At 39.0% G+C, this 19,473-nt stretch overlaps 1 protein-coding gene across 1 annotated transcript; it reads left to right on the top strand.

Moving 5' to 3' along the window:
* The first annotated feature begins 1,505 nt into the window (after window positions 1-1,505).
* Window positions 1,506-2,322, top strand: LOC149197873 (ribosomal protein L29 family protein). The gene is made up of 2 exons (XM_089406002.1): window positions 1,506-1,784; window positions 1,913-2,322. The coding sequence occupies exons 1-2, from the start codon at window positions 1,521-1,523 to the stop codon at window positions 2,018-2,020; spliced, it is 372 nt and encodes a 123-aa protein (XP_089262128.1). The 5' UTR covers window positions 1,506-1,520; the 3' UTR covers window positions 2,021-2,322.
* Window positions 2,323-19,473: the final 17,151 nt, after the last annotated feature.

Here is a 19,473-nt window from a genome sequence, read left to right as displayed (position 1 = left end):
ATGTTTTTTATAGAATAAAACATGTTCTTCTTGAATGGCGAAAGCTAAGCACATATGCAATATCCTAGGAAGGTTCTGAAATATATGGCACATATCAGATAATAATGCCCTCAGAAGAGAACAATTTTTTTTAGTATCAGTATGTGAATAACTAAGACATTTGGATGGTAGTAGCAGAATGATAATAACTAAGAAGGTGTGTTTAGAGCAAAGGTAAATATGTACTGGACTAAAAAGAGCACTGAGAAGCAAGAAGCCTAAGAAATTTGGTTGGGATGCTATCTTCTTTTAATGGCAAGATATGATAGTTAAATGAAATGGAACTTATTAATGTCATTAAGAGACCAAAGGCATTCAGTGGGACTCAGAAACCTATTAGCATACACGTCACAGCTAGTGAAGGAGAGCCTGAGGCATCTTCCAAACATAAAATATGTAAGCTAGATATAATCACTTAATATTACAATGAACAATAAAGTTGTATGAAAGTGGCCTCAATGGGCCCGATGGACTGGAATCAACAGAATTGGCCTAGACATGTTCTTCTCGAATGACAAAATCTAAGCACACATGCAATATCCTAGGAAGGTTCTGAAATATATGACAGATAATAATGGCCTCAAAATTTAGAAAAGAACTAAAAATCTGGAATATGTAGCAGCATGTGAATTTTGAACAACTAAGAAATTTGTGTGGTAGTAGCAGAATGATGATAACTAATAAGGCGTGCATTTATAACAAAGGTAAACAAGTGCTGGACTAAACAGGATGCTGAGAGACAAGAAGCTTAACAAATTTGGTTGGAATGCTATCTTCTTTTAATGGCAAGATACAATACAGAAATGAAATAGAACTCGTTAATGTCTGTAAGAGATCAAGGAATTCAATGGGATTCAGAAACCTATCGGCCTACTCATCACAGCCAGTGAAGGGGAACCTAAGGCATCTTCCAAACATAGAATATTTAAGCTAGATAAGGTAGAATACCTAAGCTAGCTATAATCACTTATTTTCATTAGGAACGATAAAATTGTTTGTATGCAAGTATATACTCTGAGAAAATATGAATGCATGCATATGTGCTATACTACTTGGGAAGGCCTAACTAGCTGGGGCCTAGAGTTTAACATGTTCTCTTTAGAGGAGATACTGATTCCTATGTGAAGTCCAAGTTGGACTGTCCAACTGTGAGTTCTACTGTAGGTGCAGGATAAATGCACGAGCTTTGATAGATTTTTATTTCTGATATTTGTGATGCCTATTTTATAGGGCATCTTAATGTTCTTTCTTTCTTCTTGATCGATCAATGTTAGAGTATATGTAGAGGTAAGAGTTGGTTTACGTGGAAACAAATGGCTGCTTCTTTACTGATATGAATTATAAGGCAAGGTTATCCCTGAAGTGGAAATATAAGGTTATCCCTTGATTTAGATCTAGGTAGATCGTTGAAGTATGGCATTCAAATCTTTCTTTCTTCTTTATCAACGCTAGAGTCTATGCAGAAGTAAATATTGATCTACATGGAAAGTAGAAACAAATGCTGCTTCATTACTGATATGCATTATAACTATCCTTCTTTCATTCATCAAGATTGTGATACATTAAATAACTGTGTGCAATATCTAGGGCGAGGCTGGAAGGCCTCTGAGCTCCGCCTCAAGTCATGGGATGACCTCCATAAACTATGGTATGTTCTCTTGAAGGAGAAAAATATGCTAATGTCTCAGAGGCAAATGATGCATGCTCAGAACCTGAGGTTCCCAAATCCGGAAAGGCTTCCAAAGGTATGTAGGATATAATGCAATATATTGTAGCAAATTATTAGAATGATTGTTGGTGATTGTTTGAACTTTGACATCACTTTTCCAAGGCTTATCATTCTAAAATATTGCTTCTTTATTGGTTTTTGAAGGTAAGGAAGTCGATGTACCGTATCAAGCATGTGCTTACTGAGAGAGCACTTGAGGATCCTGATCCAAGAAGACAGGCTGAGATGAAGCGCATGATTAATGCCTTATGAGACTTAAGCTTTAAAGTAGAGTTCATGTACACCGAACCGATTATTGTGCACCTTGTTATTCAAATATATCATAGTTACATGCGGATAATGTTGTTTTGTTCTAATAGACTCTCGCCATGAAATTTCTAGGACAGAATTATGGATGTGGAAACAACTGTCTTCAAGTGAAGCTATGCAAAGAAAACATTTTGTATAAACTATAAACATGATACCATATCGAACTTAATTTCTATTATTACTCTAAATTTTGATAGATATTTGTACAAGGTGATTAAGAAAAAATGATGCGGAAAATCAGGTCACTAAGGATTGTCTACAAGTTGTGCAACTTCAACCAAGTTATAAAATATTAGCATTCTTCCTGCAAATATGAAATTGGGGTTGAATATTTTCTTTGCATATGTAAAATGGCATTGTAAACGAACTAGTTTGCATGTGTTGGAAGGTAATAAATATGGGCATAACATGTATGAGTGACATACATTTAAACTAGATGCTTACTGCTTTGGAAGTGACAAAAAGAGAGTGTGTACACTATCTATATATCTATATATATCTATATATATATATATATATATATATATATATATATATATATAGATATATAGATAGTGTACACACTCTCTTTTTGTCACTTCCAAAGCAGTAAGCATCTAGTTTAAATGTATGTCACTCATACATGTTATGCCCATATTTATTACCTTCCAACACATGCAAACTAGTTCGTTTACTGTTGAGATTGCAACAAGATGATGGAGCTTAGTGAAAAGAGTCGCCTTCACTAAGTGGGCCCGCAGGCTATTTTTGGCGCAAGTCTATTTTTAGACATATGGATCATGTCTATGTTTATGGATGATTGATCAAGTTGGGAAAATAGATGGACTTCTATTTTTGATGAAAGTGTGAGTGATCACTGTGTGAGTGATCAAGTCTATTTTTAGACTGGCTGTCAAAAATAGAAAAGTCAAATATTATTATCTCACAATAATATTTGGACTATAAACTTAATCTTATTCTCTTGGAGCACTTCAGTTTGAGCTACGGAAGTGGCACATGCAGCTGTCAGATGGAAATTCGTTTTTCTTATGAGTTAGTTGAGTTGTTGCATGCATGACTTCAGTTAGAACTCAAGTGAGTTGAGTTTAGTGGACTGGAGGTACAGTTGATGGAGTTGTGTTCAGTTTAACTTAGTTAAACTGGTTGTAGTTAGTCTAACTGCAGATAGACTAATGATGAGTGGTTAAACTAATTATTAACTCATAATTCAACTAAAGAATACATCAGTTAACTCAGTTGCATGTCAGTGCATGTTCAGTTCAACAGGGACAGGTGGTAGAGAATCAGATTGCTATCAGTTGTGACTATAGTTGTGCACCAGAACAAAGATTATCCTGATCATACAATTTAAGCGGAACATGTATAATACATAATCTCCTCTACGTTGATCAAGAATATAGCAGCATCAATAACAATAAAACATCAAGAGCATTCACACATTAACACAGTATGTATCACGGGGAAAGCATCTCGCTAAAAACCCCACACTATCTGTATATTAATGATTGAGTCATGTAACATTACACAGCATAATACTTCTCACAAGTATCTCCACCTCTGTTACACACAATACAGCTCAGATCTGATCTCCAAATCCCTTCCACTGCTTGCCTGCCTCCACTGCTCAATACCTGCTCAAGAACTGATGAGAATTGCTTCCCAAACTCGATTTTCACCTGCAAAATAGTCACTCACTCTTTGTGGACGTGAGCAAAGGCTAAAATGCGGGCCAAATACGTGAGCAAACTCATTGGCATACTCAATCCTTTGATTGTGCAAGATCTGGTGCACAACTATAGTCACAACTGATAGCAATCTGATTCTCTACCACCTGTCCCTGTTGAACTGAACATGCACTGACATGCAACTGAGTTAACTGATGTATTCTTTAGTTGTATTATGAGTTAATAATTAGTTTAACAACTCATCATTAGTCTATCTGCAGTTAGACTAACCACAACCAGTTTAACTAAGTTAAACTGAACACAACTCCATCAACTGTACCTCCAGTCCACTAAACTCAACTCACTTGAGTTCTAACTGAAGTCATGCATGCAACAACTCAACTGACTCATAAGAAAAACGAATTTCCTTCTGATAGCTGCATGTGCCACTTCCGTAGCTCAAACTGAAGTGCTCCAAGAGAATAAGATTAAGTTTATAGTCCAAATATTATTGTGAGATAATAATATTTGACTTTTCTATTTTTGACAGCCAGTCTAAAAATAGACTTGATCACTCACACTGTGATCACTCACACTTTCATAAAAAATAGAAGTCCATCTATTTTCCCAACTTGATCAATCATCCATAAACATAGACATGATCCATATGTCTAAAAATAGACATAGTCTAAAAATAGACTTGCGCCAAAAATAGCCTGCGGGCCCACTTAGTGAAGGCGACTCTTTTCACTAAGCTCCATCATCTTGTTGCAATCTCAACACTCCCTCTCGACAAGATATGGATTATCAGCAACCCCTATCCTGCCTCGGTGGTACTCGAATTTGCTCCTGGTGAGAGCCTTCGTCAGAATATCAGCATCCTGATCCTTCGTTGGAATGTACGAAAGTAACATGATCCTCCGCTGCACACAATCTCTGATATGATGGTACCTGATGTCAATATGTTTAGATCTATCATGAAATACAGGATTAGACGAGAGTTTAATGCAACTCTGGTTATCACAGTAAATCACAGTAGGATCCAAATGAGAACCGAACAAACCAACCAGGATCTTCCTCATCCATATAGCCTCGCATGCAGCCAAACTTGCTGCCATATACTCGGCCTCCGCTGAACTGAGTGCCACAGATCTCTGCTTCCTGCTGTACCAAGAAACTGCTGTCGATCCGATACTGAAGACCCCTCCTGATGTGCTCTTTCTGTCTGTTGGGCTCCCTGCCCAATCTGCATCTGTGAAGCCACATAGCTTCACCTCATCCTCCTGTCTGTACCACAAACCATATCCCGATGTGCCTCTCAAGTAGCGCAATACATGCTTGCCCGCCTTCCAGAAGAGCTTGGTAGGCTTAACCATAGCTTGTGAAAGCTGGTTAACTGCATAGCATATATCAGGTCGTGTATTGACCAAATACATCAGCGACCCCACCAACTGTCGATAAACAATGGCATCCACTTCTTCTCCTGAAGTGGCATCCTCCTTCCTCCAACCTCCAGGAAGAGGAGTATCAACAGGCTTGCAGCCATGCATGTTGAACTTCTCCAGTATCTCCCGAGCATACTTGCCCTGAGAAACAAACAGTCCACCACTGCGCTGCCATATTTCCAATCCTAGGAAATAGTGAAGGAGGCCCAAGCCCTTCATCTCAAACTCTGTAGCAAGATCCTTCTTGCATGACAGTATCAACAGCTCATCACCCGTTAGAATCAAATCATCAACATACAGTACAATGATAAGCAACTTACCCTCCACCACAATCTGGTATAGGTTCGGATCCGCCTCGCTCTTGGAGAATCCAAGTCCTGTGAAATAGCTGTCTATCCGTGTGTACCAAGCACGTGGTGCTTGCTTCAACCCATACAGCGCTCTCTTGAGCCTGCACACATGCGACTCGCTGCTGAAGACTTCAAAGCCTTCGGGTTGCTCAATGTACACCTCCTCCTCAATGACTCCGTTGAGGAACGCAGTCTTCACATCCATCTGATGAATGTGCCATCCCATCTGCGCTGAGAGAGCAAGAATCGTCCGTATGGAAGAATACCTTGCGACAGGTGCAAAGGTCTCCTCATAATCGATCCCCTCAATCTGTGAAAAGCCTCGGGCAACAAATCTTGCCTTGTACTTCTCCACACTCCCGTCAGCTGCCTGCTTAACTTTGTAGATCCATCTCGAACCTACCACTGATTTCCCTTCCGGTCTAGGAACAATCTCCCATGCACTGTTTCTGACAATAGAATCATACTCTTCCACCATGGCGTCTACCCATGCGGGATCCTCCACAGCTTCCTCGAAAGAGGATGGCTCAGTCACAACACACTTGCTCATAAGAGCCATGTATCCAGTGTACCGATCAGGTGACTGTCTCTGCTTGCATTGGGCTGTAGGTGGTCCTACAACTTTCTCTGCATCTTGAGCCAGTCGCTCAGCTTCTGTCAAGCGCTTTCGCCCTCTGATGGTTGGCGCTGCATGAGTGGTCTCTTCCACTCCATGAACCTCGTCCTGTGGCTGATCCACGTCCTGAAGCTCATCCTTAGGAACTAATAGCTCCTCATCTGCATGCAAGTGTAGCTCCCTCTCAAGCGAACACTTCATGGCTTTCTCCTCCTGAAATTTTATATCCCGTCGCACAACAGTTTTACCACTGTCTGGCAAATACACACGATAGTTGTGGGGCGTATCAGTGTACCCCACAAATATCCCAACCTCTGCAGTCGGTTCCAACTTCTTTCTGGCATCCTTCGTCACATGCATGTAAACGTTAGCACCAAAAATCCTCAAATGAGAAAGATCAGGCTTCTTACCAGAATAAGCCTCCTCGGGTGTACTCATGCCAAGTATCCTATGAGGACAACGGTTCTGCACATAAACTGCTGTATTGCATGCTTCCGCCCACAAGTGAAGGGGTAGGCCCTGATCATGCAACATTGCCCGTGCAGCACCCACAATCGTTCTGTTCTTCCGCTCAGCTACCCCGTTCTGCTGTGGGTTATGGGGAGCTATGAGCTCTCTACGAATCCCTTCTGCCTTGCAGAAATCCTTGAACTCGTCCAAGATGTATTCACCACCATTATCGCTCCTAAGAGCCTTCACCTTCTTCCCCGACTCCTTCTCGACCAGTGCTTTGAATTCACAGAAATTTGAATATGTCTCGCTCTTCTTCTGCATGAAGAAGATCCAGCACTTACGAGAGAAATCATCAACAAAAATCACATAATACCTGTGTTTTGCTGTCGAAGCAACTGAGAAAGGTCCACACACGTCTGTGTGAATTCTCTCAAGGATCGTCGTGGCGCGACTATCCTTCTCGTGAAAGGTGGCTTTCACAAACTTCCCCAAAGTACACCCCTTGCACTGATCTGACTGCGCAAGTGTGCCTTTAGGAAGCCTTGTAGTGATCTGCTGCAGTGTCTTCAAGGCTCCATGGTGAAGGTGACCCAATCTCCTGTGCCACAACTCACCATCATCCCGGCTCACCAATCCTTCTGCCTTGCCTGCCATTGCTGCGCATCCATCTACATGCAACTGATAAAGGTTCCTCACTCGAACCCCTATCTTCCGGGTCTCACCAGTTGTCTTGCTGTGCAGGAAGGCCTTTCCCTCACTGAAAACAACATCATACCCCTTGTCTTCTAACATCGCCACTGAGATGAGATTCTTCTTCAATCCTGGAACATGCATGACTTCCTTCAATACAAAGGGTTTACCAGACTCCCTCTCAAAGGAAATGGTACCGATACCGGTCGCACTGTATCTACCATCATCGCCCATCTCGATGTGCACTCCAAGATCTTTGTCCTCCAGATCAGAGAACAAATCTCTATCTCCCGTCATGTGAAAAGACGCACCACTGTCCAGAAACCACACTGATCCCATCACACTTGAAACCAAGCATGCGATCAATGAAAAATCAAGCTCAAACTGAGAAGCTAAATCCTCTCCCCCTGCAGATCCAGCAGCTTGCTTGTTCTTCTTCTTCTGCGGACAATTTGTGGCATAGTGTCCATGCTGGTGACAGTGAAAACACTTCACCTTGGACATATCCTGCTTCTTGCCTTTCGCACCAGACTGAGAAGCTTTCTTGCTCTTCCCTTTCTTTGCTTTGGCAGCCAAAGCACAATTCTCTTCATCAGCTCCCTTTGACGAAGATCTGTCCCTGGTACTCCGCCTGATCTCCTCCTGCACAAGATCTGACCATAGTCTTTCCCATCCTGGCAACTTCTCCCGACCATTGACAGAGTCCTGATAGGAATGCCAACTCTTCGGAAGACCAAGGAGAGCCAAGCTCACCAAGTCCTCATCATCGACAATAACCCCCACACTTCCCAGCTCATCTCGACACTGAGTGAACTTCGTGAGACACTTGGGAATACTGTCTCCCTTCTCGCATTTGATGTTTCTGAGTTTATCTTTGAGCGCCATCTTCCTCTGATCGCTCTTGCTTTGGAATAATTCTGTTAATGATTTCCACATCAAATATGGAGTAGCCTTTCCATGGAGGCTGGACACAATGTGATCCTTCACGCCCTCCAACAGAATTCTTCGACATTTTGCGATCTTCTTTTGCGAAGCATCAGCTTGAGTAGCATCAGTAGGCTTTGGGATATCCGTATCTATGAATTCCTTCAGCCCGTTATCATCCAATACTGCCTCCATCCTGTCCTTCCATGCAATATAGTTTGAGCTGCCCTCAAGAGCATACTCCAATCGCAATCCGTTGAAAGACATTGCTGCGTTGTCACCAAGAAAACACTGCTGCAAATTCGAATTCCACCAGCAACCAACTCAACTGCTTCCGATCAACCCTCGCTTGATATCCTGTAAAAATCTCTTCTACAAATCAAGCTTCTCCGATACCATGTAGAAATTTTGAATAATTTAACACATATTCAACAGAGATTATCCTGATCATACAATTTAAGCGGAACATGTATAATACATAATCTCCTCTACGTTGATCAAGAATATAGCAGCATCAATAACAATAAAACATCAAGAGCATTCACACATTAACAAAGTATGTATCACGGGGAAAGCATCTCGCTAAAAACCCCACACTATCTGTATATTAATGATTGAGTCATGTAACATTACACAGCATAATACTTCTCACAAGTATCTCCACCTCTGTTACACACAATACAGCTCAGATCTGATCTCCAAATCCCTTCCACTGCTTGCCTGCCTCCACTGCTCAATACCTGCTCAAGAACTGATGAGAATTGCTTCCCAAACTCGATTTTCACCTGCAAAATAGTCACTCACTCTTTGTGGACGTGAGCAAAGGCTAAAATGCGGGCCAAATACGTGAGCAAACTCATTGGCATACTCAATCCTTTGATTGTGCAAGATCTGGTGCACAACTATAGTCACAACTGATAGCAATCTGATTCTCTACCACCTGTCCCTGTTGAACTGAACATGCACTGACATGCAACTGAGTTAACTGATGTATTCTTTAGTTGTATTATGAGTTAATAATTAGTTTAACAACTCATCATTAGTCTATCTGCAGTTAGACTAACTACAACCAGTTTAACTAAGTTAAACTGAACACAACTCCATCAACTGTACCTCCAGTCCACTAAACTCAACTCACTTGAGTTCTAACTGAAGTCATGCATGCAACAACTCAACTGACTCATAAGAAAAACGAATTTCCTTCTGACAGCTGCATGTGCCACTTCCGTAGCTCAAACTGAAGTGCTCCAAGAGAATAAGATTAAGTTTATAGTCCAAATATTATTGTGAGATAATAATATTTGACTTTTCTATTTTTGACAGCCAGTCTAAAAATAGACTTGATCACTCACACTGTGATCACTCACACTTTCATCAAAAATAGAAGTCCATCTATTTTCCCAACTTGATCAATCATCCATAAACATAGACATGATCCATATGTCTAAAAATAGACATAGTCTAAAAATAGACTTGCGCCAAAAATAGCCTGCGGGCCCACTTAGTGAAGGCGACTCTTTTCACTAAGCTCCATCATATTGTTGCAATCTCAACAGTAAACGAACTAGTTTGCATGTGTTGGAAGGTAATAAATATGGGCATAACATGTATGAGTGACATACATTTAAACTAGATGCTTACTGCTTTGGAAGTGACAAAAAGAGAGTGTGTACACTATCTATATATATATATATATATATATATATATATATATATATATATATATATATATATATAGATATAGATAGACAGACAGATAGATAGATAGAGATCTACTTGTGAACTATATAGTGTGTTTTGAGAGGGAGTTTTATTAATGGATGCCATCCTAGGTAAATTATTCTTTCACCTCTTGTATTTAAGCAACTGCAAATGCGACAGAGTTTGTTTGCAAGTGTATTCATTCATTTGCTTGCAGTGTTTGAGTAAGATTTTCACTATCGCAGTTAATGCTGATCACCATATTGAAGGTAGAAGCTCGTTGAATCCAACAAAGCACCACCAGCGCTGGATTGTATATATCTCATGAAAAGTATCATTCTTTTATTTCTAAGAAGAGAGTCCGCTTTTGTGTATAATCATTATCACTGTAGATGTTGGTTGACATCCATGTAAATGGAAATCAACACATCCTAAAGGCCAAATGTAATTGAACAAGACCCATGAATCCAAGGCTCTCTTAAGACAAGATCCTTTTTACATTACTGACGGGAAAAATATGACATTGAAATTTTGGAAGGATACCTAGACATAAAAGGATTCACATAAGTAATAGATCACAAAAAACTATATTATTCAATACAAAATAACAATAGTCAATGAAAGCTTTAATATAACAATAGATTGAAATAAACAATAATAAAGGAGAACAGAGGGTTGGGGGTAGTTGCACATCCAAGGTTTGTAATGCACCTGCAATTACTAAAAGATGGAGGAAACATTTCCATGTAATTGGTACTCAAATGAGTAAACCAGATTTGATTGTATTGATAAATTTAGGAATACAAATTTCATAATAACAACTCTCCACTAACATAGTGGCGAGTAATTAATGCAATACTTCACATCTTTCCTTTAACGAAGTGATTAATATGAGTTGCTTACAACTCTTGACTTGGTGTTAGGCATTAATAAGAGTACAAACAAAATATGTTGCTTATAGTTACACATGTTGATTTTAGGGTATCCTTTAAACTGATAATTACTTATGATTTCCATTAGGTTAATCCTTTTTTTTTGTAATCTTTTCCATCATAAACCAATTACAAAGAGGAGCTCAACAGTAAAACAAAATTGCCATAAGGATCATAGAGAGACAACCATACGATAATACAACTATTTACCCCTGGAAAATCCACATGGGGGGAAACCCAACAAACCTTTCCTTAGAGAATCAATTCAACAAGACAATAAACAAACTGACCAGCCAAACTATCCACCAAGAATCCAAGTCAAAGGCCTTCTCAATTTTCCCCTTGTCAATTCGGTCAAGGTCTGCAATATAAGTCTGAAATTTGACATTTTTCTCCCACAAAATTTCGGACTAACCACATAGTGAAATCATAGAAAATTCAGCCCAAAACAGAGATTCGGTCCAACATAGAGATTCATCCCGCTCCTTAAACTTCTTCTTATGGCTAGATAGAAGAAACCATGTCTTAATGATCATATTCAAATTGCTGCTTGAGAAGAGTTTGAATACCTCACATATATATTGTTGAGAACTCTAAGACATCAAGAACAGGTGATTTCTCTTCTAATGATAACTGTTTGTGAATGCTTTTTACTTCTGTAGATTAAGATTTTTTTTTCTTACTTAGATTATTATGGTGTTCTTCTTCATCAAACAACTACCAATGCATAAACAATAAAGAAACAAGAGACTCAGGATGTAGGCGATCAACCCTATCCAATTTGAGAGGAAAACCCAAACGAATTCTTCTTCATATAGAGACTTCAATTGACGAATACCAAGACCTAGATCAAGACCCTTGACACACCCTTTTCAAGACCAAGTCAAAAAACCTTCTTTCTGACTTCTTCTTCTTGACCATGTCAACACTAGTAAAACTGCTTGCTTTACTTTGGAACTTGGCTATACTTCAGATTTTCGACCTCTTGTTTCAGACTTGCAATTCTCGATCTCCTCAGAAACCCTAATTGCAGTGTATGGGAAATATTTCTATCAACTTCATGCCCTTGATCCCTTCGCTTAGGATGGAGACTTCTTCTACATCAATTCGACTTGCATTCTTGACTTATCTTCTTCCTTGATTCGACTTCTTGGATAACATCAAGACCTTCGACCTTTTCTGCAGTAGACAATTCTTCCTTCCTTCGCACGTGTGGAGCTATTAGACCTAAAACAGACCCATAAACAACAACAAAATCCTTGGTCTTTGTTTCCTTCTATTCTCTGGTTATGAGTCTCCTTTTTTAGCGATATTCACACTTCTTATTGCAGACTTGACCGAATTGCTTTTTCACAAATGGAGGCCGAGCTGCCCTATATATAGTATTTCGTCCATCAAAATAAGTCGACTTGTGATGTAGGTAAGCGGACTAGTCATTCTGGAAGCATCCTTTGGCCGATATGAAGATGAACTTGTGACAAGGTCTTGGAGGGTAATCAAAATAGCCTTTTACAATGTGTAACATGTCTTTAATACATGACAATGAATCCTTGGACTCTATGGCTTGATGATCAACCCTAAAGGCTCACAATGGGAGCCTTAACTAAAATAAAATTCCTTGATCATGAAACCCATGAGTTTGCATTACAAATAATTTCATTTTATTCTTTACATCAATTCCATAAAATCATAATTACATGTGTCATTTATGAAGACCAAACCTAGTTACTCTTTTCAACATATAGTGATCCAATAGTCCGAATGGGCACCATTGAAGGTTGGGATGACTTGATTATTGGAGGGTTGACTTGGACTTCTTGTGGAGCCAAAAACAAAAATTCAAAATTCAATTTTTTTTCTTTTGACAAGGTCATGAAGAACATGCATTATATTTTTTTTAATAACTATGGGTTTTCATTTTGATTCGTTTCCACTTTATCCTTAATAATTTCATTATTAATCTAATTACATTATTATTAATATGACATAATTATTACATTATTATCAATGTTGTTTTCTTTGAACTTTTGAATACCAATTTATAACTAGTAATTATTAATATATAAAATTATATCCCTATAATCGCTTATTTATCCCATAAGAACATTGGAATTATAATTGATCAATTAATTAATAATATAATATCATTTATCCTTAACTAATTCTTAACAACCTTTTCCTAACGGCTAATTCTGGGCGAGGATGCTTCTATGCTATTTAAACCTTTGGGAAGATTGATATTTTCACCATTTGTCTCGAGGATGAACCACATTAGTTGGTTCAAAACATCAACCAAATCTCTACAATATGATTAATTCGAAAGACATTTTTATTATCAATATAATCTTATCTTGAACATGAAGAACATGCTTTACATCAATGATAAAAATATATTAATATGAACACTGACCATAGCTACAAAATTCAACACTCCCTCTTAGCTAGGGAGGTATTCATAATGACTATCTAGATGTTCTCAAGTTGATAGATTGTCTAAGGAAAGATCAAGATTAAGATAAGCATCATCATCAATATCAATATCCCCAACATTAATCAAGTAGTTGGTACCCCAGACTTACAGTCATGGTACTCCTGACATACATGCATCGACTAGTATTCATAGTCTTGGTTCACCATCAAAAGACTAGTATACATAGTCTTGGTTCACCATCAAACGACTAGTCCCATACATAGTCTAGGTGAAACTCCAAATGCCTCATCCTAAATAAGCTCACTCTAGAAAGAGATTCAAACATGATGTTGGGAGGCTCCTTCTCATCTGAGTGGCCTTTAGGACTATTCTTATTATAGAAGAATATTGTCCTCTGTTGGACCGTTCTCCAACCAAGGTCATAGAGACACAGGGAGAATGCCTATCCATCGGAGAATGTTTGTTCGTGATGTTATCTAATCTGTCAAAACATTCTCCAACCAAGGTCATAATGACACAGGGATAATGTCAATCCATGATGCTATCTCACCAACACTCCCTTTCAATGAGAGAGACATTCTCCATGAGTCCAAGCTTGTCCCCAAAGTACGTAAACCTCTGGATAGAGGCTTCATAAGAATATCAATTATCTACTCATCAATGGAGATATACTAGAGCTTCTCTGCGTCCTTCTATTGAGATTTGGTAGCTTGGGGGTACTCCAAGCCCTAGGGTTTGGGGTTTGGATGAATGGGCGCTACAAAACTGGTTTGTGGGCTTAGAACCCAAGGTTTGGGCTTTGCACCTAAGCTTGTGGGTGTGAAGCCACAAGGTGTTTGAATGATTCGATGCTTGGAGGTGACAAAGGACCTGTAGAGGAGCAACAGACATCTTCAAGCACTCAAATCCAAGGTCTAAAAATGAAGATAAAAAATTATTTATGTGCTAGTGGGCTTGCGCAACAAGAAGTCACGTAGGTTGGGTTTGTTTGAACCCCAAAAGAAAAGTTGTTGGCACTCAACGAAGGCATATAAATAGAAGGTGAAGTGGAGGTCATCTCTCCACATCCAAAGTGCATCTCTCATAAGAAATACATCTTTAAGGTAGCCGCAGTAAGGGAGAGGGCAAGATGTCGAGATAAAGGTCTGTTTTGGTGTCTTTTGATTGGTCTTGCAGGTCCGAGTAGTTGCAGGAAGGCAGTTGCATGCCTTGAGGATAAATATGAGTGATGTTTGGTGTCTTTTTTGTGTGGTATTACCCTCTAGATCAAACCACATTCCAGGGCAGATTATACAGGAAGGTTGCAGGTCTGTACCTCCCTAGAACAGGGGGTCGAGACGCCTATTTGGGTTGCAAATCAACCCTTAAGGCCAACGAGTGAAGGGAAGCAGATTGGAGAAGTGAAGGGAAGCATATTGGAGAAGGTAGACTGTAGTTGTGGAGGGAGTTTGGGAGGAGAAATAAGGTGTTGTTGTAGCATGACATCAACCCTAACTAATGTACCATACCTACAACAAAACTGCACCAACCCATGAAGAGTGAAGAGGTATGTATGTTGATGTTTTTTAGTTGAGTTGATGCTAGTGGATGAGTAGTCCAGGTTGGACTAGTTGGGATTGGACACTTGTGGACTGTTGGAGGGAAACATGAAAGTAGTCCAAGTGTGCCCTAAGTGAAACACCTTGAAGGACTAAGGTAGTTGCTAACAGTGGCAGAGAATTGAAGATCTCAAGGTCTGACCAACTAGGAAGAGCAGAGTATCCAACCCAAGTTCATTTTGCAAAGAAGGATGTTTAACAGTGATAGGTGGCAACCCCCCTGCCCTATGTTTGTCTTCATTGGAGTAGTGCAGGAAGACAATAGCGGAAAGAAGTCCCTAAGTAGTTGAGGAGTAGCAGTGGGAAAGAAGACTCAAAGTGTTATGGCCTTGATGGACTAAGGAGCAACTAGTGAGCGTGAAGACCCTATGTGCTGGCTATAAATGGACTTATGATCAGCGAGATTGGAGAGCTGAGTTCAGTGGCCTAAAGGAGCTAATGCATTGATAGAGGTAGTGCTTTAGAACAAAAGCAAAGGACCCACAGTGCGTTTAGGATATGACAAAGCAATTGTGATTGTGCACTACATCAACTAGATCGTTAGTGTATCTTGTTCTTGTATTCTTCTACCAGTGGATGTGTGAGAGCCATTATCCCTAGTACGAGATCCCTAGATTGTTGTATTATCAATCTGATTAATATATCGAAGTTGGGTTGTTTTAAAATTGTAAAAAGTTGTGTATATTTTGTGCACTAGTAGATTTACTGTTGTATATTGCTCGATTGTTCAAAGTAGTTTGTTGTGATACTTGGATTGGTAGCGTCAATGATTGTAAGATTCTAACCTAGACTCCAATATCGTGGAAAAACAACATCTTCTACACCATGTCTCAAATGAAGAGGTACTTGATCCCAATGTGCTTCAACCTGTCATCATGGTTGCCACCTGCACTTGATCAAGACGGTATTGCAAGTAGCCTATGAAGCCATACTGCTTCTCAACTTGTCAATCTAGCTGTAATATACTCAACCTCTGCAATACTAAGTGCAACAAATGTCTGCTTCATGCTCATTCAAGAAATTATAACTTAGTCCAAACTAAAGCGATATATAAACTCTTTCTACCTTCAACACTCCTTGCCCAATTTGAATTTGTCAATCCCTACAATTGTACCATAACTGACCTTGCCATGACCAATTGCACCATGCTTGGCACTTCAACCCATGTTGAGCCACATGGCTTGGCTCAACCATAAACTGCTCTGCTTCCTTCACTTGATACATCATCCTTTTTACTTTCATGTTACCCTAATTGGGTGCTCTTTCTAAAACAGACCCTACCACGACAATCCTAATTTGCTTCCTCTGCCATTAATGTTATTAAAACACATTAGCTATCTTGTCAATATCTTTCATTTCGAATCCAAAGGTCAACTCCCACAGAAGCTTAATTCAAGGGTTCCTAGAGAAACCTTGACTACTACCTCTAAAGCAAATCTTCCGGTCATTGCAACTCCCTCTAACATACAATTTCTTCTGCTTTTGTCAAAGAAGCAAATAATATAGGATCAACCTTGATCCATCAATCCAAGTGTATCAAGTCTGAGGAGCTTTTACAAGGCCGCCTTTTGTTTGCAAGTTGTTGTTTATTAGAAATAACTCCAAATTTGTAGCTGCTAATGAATTCAGACTAAAAACAATAGACATAAATTTATTCTACTCAATCTGCGGAAGGGAAAACATACAATAGAAACACATGCAATTATTCAATTACAATGAACAATTTTTTTTTACTAGGGAAGCCAACTGGGAAAAATCGCTCCTCTGTTTGTATTATATCGGATGATACAATGATCAATTACAATGAGAACTTTAATCCTTGAATCTCAACCTGCACTGCAATATTGATCTCTTTCTCTGCCCGCTCTGACCAACACTTAGCCAAAATAGGCCTCCAACTTCCTCTTATTTCCTTGTGCAATACATGCCCTTAAAAAATAGGAAGCTCCTATTTCCTTGCGCAATTCCTAAGGAAATTAGCTCACTTGCATTACACAAAATTTGTACACTCACTAGTACACAATAATTATTAAATTGATGCCTTTTTCCTCCACTCAACTAGGCAATTTGGATTGCATGCATGACTAGGGCTATGTTTAGTAAATTGATTATTTAACTGAGATATCGTGAGTTAACAATAATGAACTCCTACTTACTCTATTCATGACTAGAGCTCAGATAATTGAGTTTCACTAACTATAACCCCACTAGATTGCTAGATCTAAGCAATCAACCCATGCACAACTCTAATTCTTGCCCACAAACTCAAATTGATTGATGTGGAAATTCAAATTTCTCCATTTGACTAAGGTGCAAGTCAAATGAAGCCTTTTCTTGCTACAATTTAAAACTCCCTCTAAGCAAGAAAAGGCTTATGAACAACCCTGATCCTACTACTATGGAACTCGAACTTGCCTCTTGACAAAGCCTTTATCAAGATGCCAACATTTTTCTCCTCTGTAGGAATATAATGTAACATAACAATCCTCATTTGCACACAATTTCTCGGGCATAGTTTTCAAAACCGGTCGGTCTGAACTAGAAACCTGTCAAACTGGCTAGTTCATTAGCCCCAGCCATCAAACTAGTTGAAAAACCGAGTTTTTTGAGCAACGCACCAGTTTTTTTGGTATAATCGGCTATAAACCAGCTGGTTCCTTCATAAACCGGTCGGTTTATTTCCAGACCAACTACAGACCCCACATAATGTAGTTTTGTTATTTTTTATGTTGTTTTGAGGGAAATTTGGGGTTGTTTTCCTCCAAAAAGCGCCCTCTAAGAAAAACATGTCTCCCCTCTCATTTTCCTCACACATATCAACCCTAACAACAATAACAATCAATGGTAATGTTAATTTCTTAAAGTAAAAGTGACATTTCCTTTATTTTTCATTTTCATCCTTTTACTTAAAATTTTAACATACCATGAAATGACTCAGGATGCTTGAGAGTGGTTTTGACCTCATTGGATTTCATATGGAGAAACTAGAATTTTAGATTTCACTCAAAATTCAATAGACTTAATGGTTTTCAAGATTTCATGGCTTGGGGGTTTGCAATGTTTCCATTTGATTTTATCATGAATGAGGGTATGAGATTGGCATTTGATCAAGAGCATGAAGCCCTTTAACAACCTTGATGTTGGTGGCATTGATTTTTGAACTTTGTTGATGTTGGTGGTATTGATTGTTGAACTCCTCTACCATGGCCTTATCAAGAATGTACCCTTCACTCAAAGGAAAATAATTGGTTATGGATGCTAAGCTTTTTCTACCACATTATAACGCCGAGGAGATGAACCCTTCACTCAAACCATAATCACTAGTTAGGCATCTTAAAATTTTTCAATTTCTATCATATTATAAGGTTGAGAAATCCAAGTCTAAAGACTTTGAGCGAGATGATGATTATGTATATCTTGCTTATGATCCCATTTTTAGTAGCGCTGAATCAATGATGAGTTTCATGAGTGATCATGTTGATCAGTGATTTGTAGTTTTGATGTCTATTTCTATTGCGACTACTACCACTACTGTTAAGGTTGCAGAGGAGTTTTAGAAGTCCTCAAACACTCAACGAGATTATTTATGTAGCTCATGTTGATGATCCCTTGTCTATCTGTGGTGATGAGTTTGATCATGATGAGGAGTGATCATGCTGATTACTGATATGTAGACTTGTAGTAAGTGAGTGACCCCACAGCTTATAACATTGTTTTTGGACTCTAGAGGCCATTTAGAGCCTAATTGATTATGCATTCTGTTGCTGATATGTATTGCACTAGGTGCCAATTTGATATATTCACCTTTACCTGGTATATAGATGAGCAAACTTTGCATATTTTATCTTTGTTGGTTTGGAATCATGGTTTTAAATCTTAAAAATAGTTTTTTTCATTAAAAAATTATTATTATTTCAAGTAATTTTTTAAAGACTAGTTCATTGAGATCTGACCAGTCCCGGTTTGACCAATTCCTGTTTGAATCCGGTTTAATAGGTGGACTGGTCTGATCACTAGTTCTAGTTTTTAAAACTATGCTCTCAGGTGATGGTACCTGATGTCTATATGCTTGGACCTATCATGAAACACTGGATTTTCATAGAGTTTTATACAACTCTAATTGTCACAGTGGATCAATGTAGGCTCCATCCCTTGACTGAAGAGACCAACCAGGATCTTCCTCATCCAAATAGCCTCGCATGTTTCTTGACTAACAACCATATACTCGACCTCTACTGAGTTGAGTGCTACAGATCTTTGTTTCCTGCTGTACCAAGAAATTGTTGCTGACCCAACACTAAAGACTACTCTCGATGTGCTCTTCCTATTTGAGGGACTCCTTGCCCAATTTGCATATGTGAAGCCTTGGAGCTTCACTCCATCAGTTTTCTTGTACCATAAACCAAAATTTGTTGTGCCTCTAAGGTATCTGAGAACATGTTTTGCTGCTTTCTAGTGAAGCTTGGTAGGCTCCACCATAATCTGACTAAGATGATTAACTACAAAACAAATATTGGGCCTTGTGTTCACCAAGTACATCAAGGACCCCACCAACTATCTGTAGATAGTGGCATCTACTGCCTCTCCTATAG

This window comes from Pinus tabuliformis, chromosome 2_2 (assembly GCF_031772625.1).
Source record: "Pinus tabuliformis cultivar Carrire ecotype Pingquan chromosome 2_2, CPIR1, whole genome shotgun sequence".
In the NCBI taxonomy this organism is placed as follows: Eukaryota; Viridiplantae; Streptophyta; class Pinopsida; order Pinales; family Pinaceae; genus Pinus; species Pinus tabuliformis.
This window is presented reverse-complemented; position numbering and strand designations above follow the sequence as displayed.

Bases quoted from the DNA above. Each gene is read 5' to 3' on its own strand.
- LOC149197873 (XM_089406002.1), top strand. From the start codon at position 1,521: ATGGAAAGTAGAAACAAATGCTGCTTCATTACTGATATGCATTATAAC. The intron at 1,785-1,912 runs GTATGTAGGATA...TGGTTTTTGAAG, and splicing joins ATCCGGAAAGGCTTCCAAAG to GTAAGGAAGTCGATGTACCG.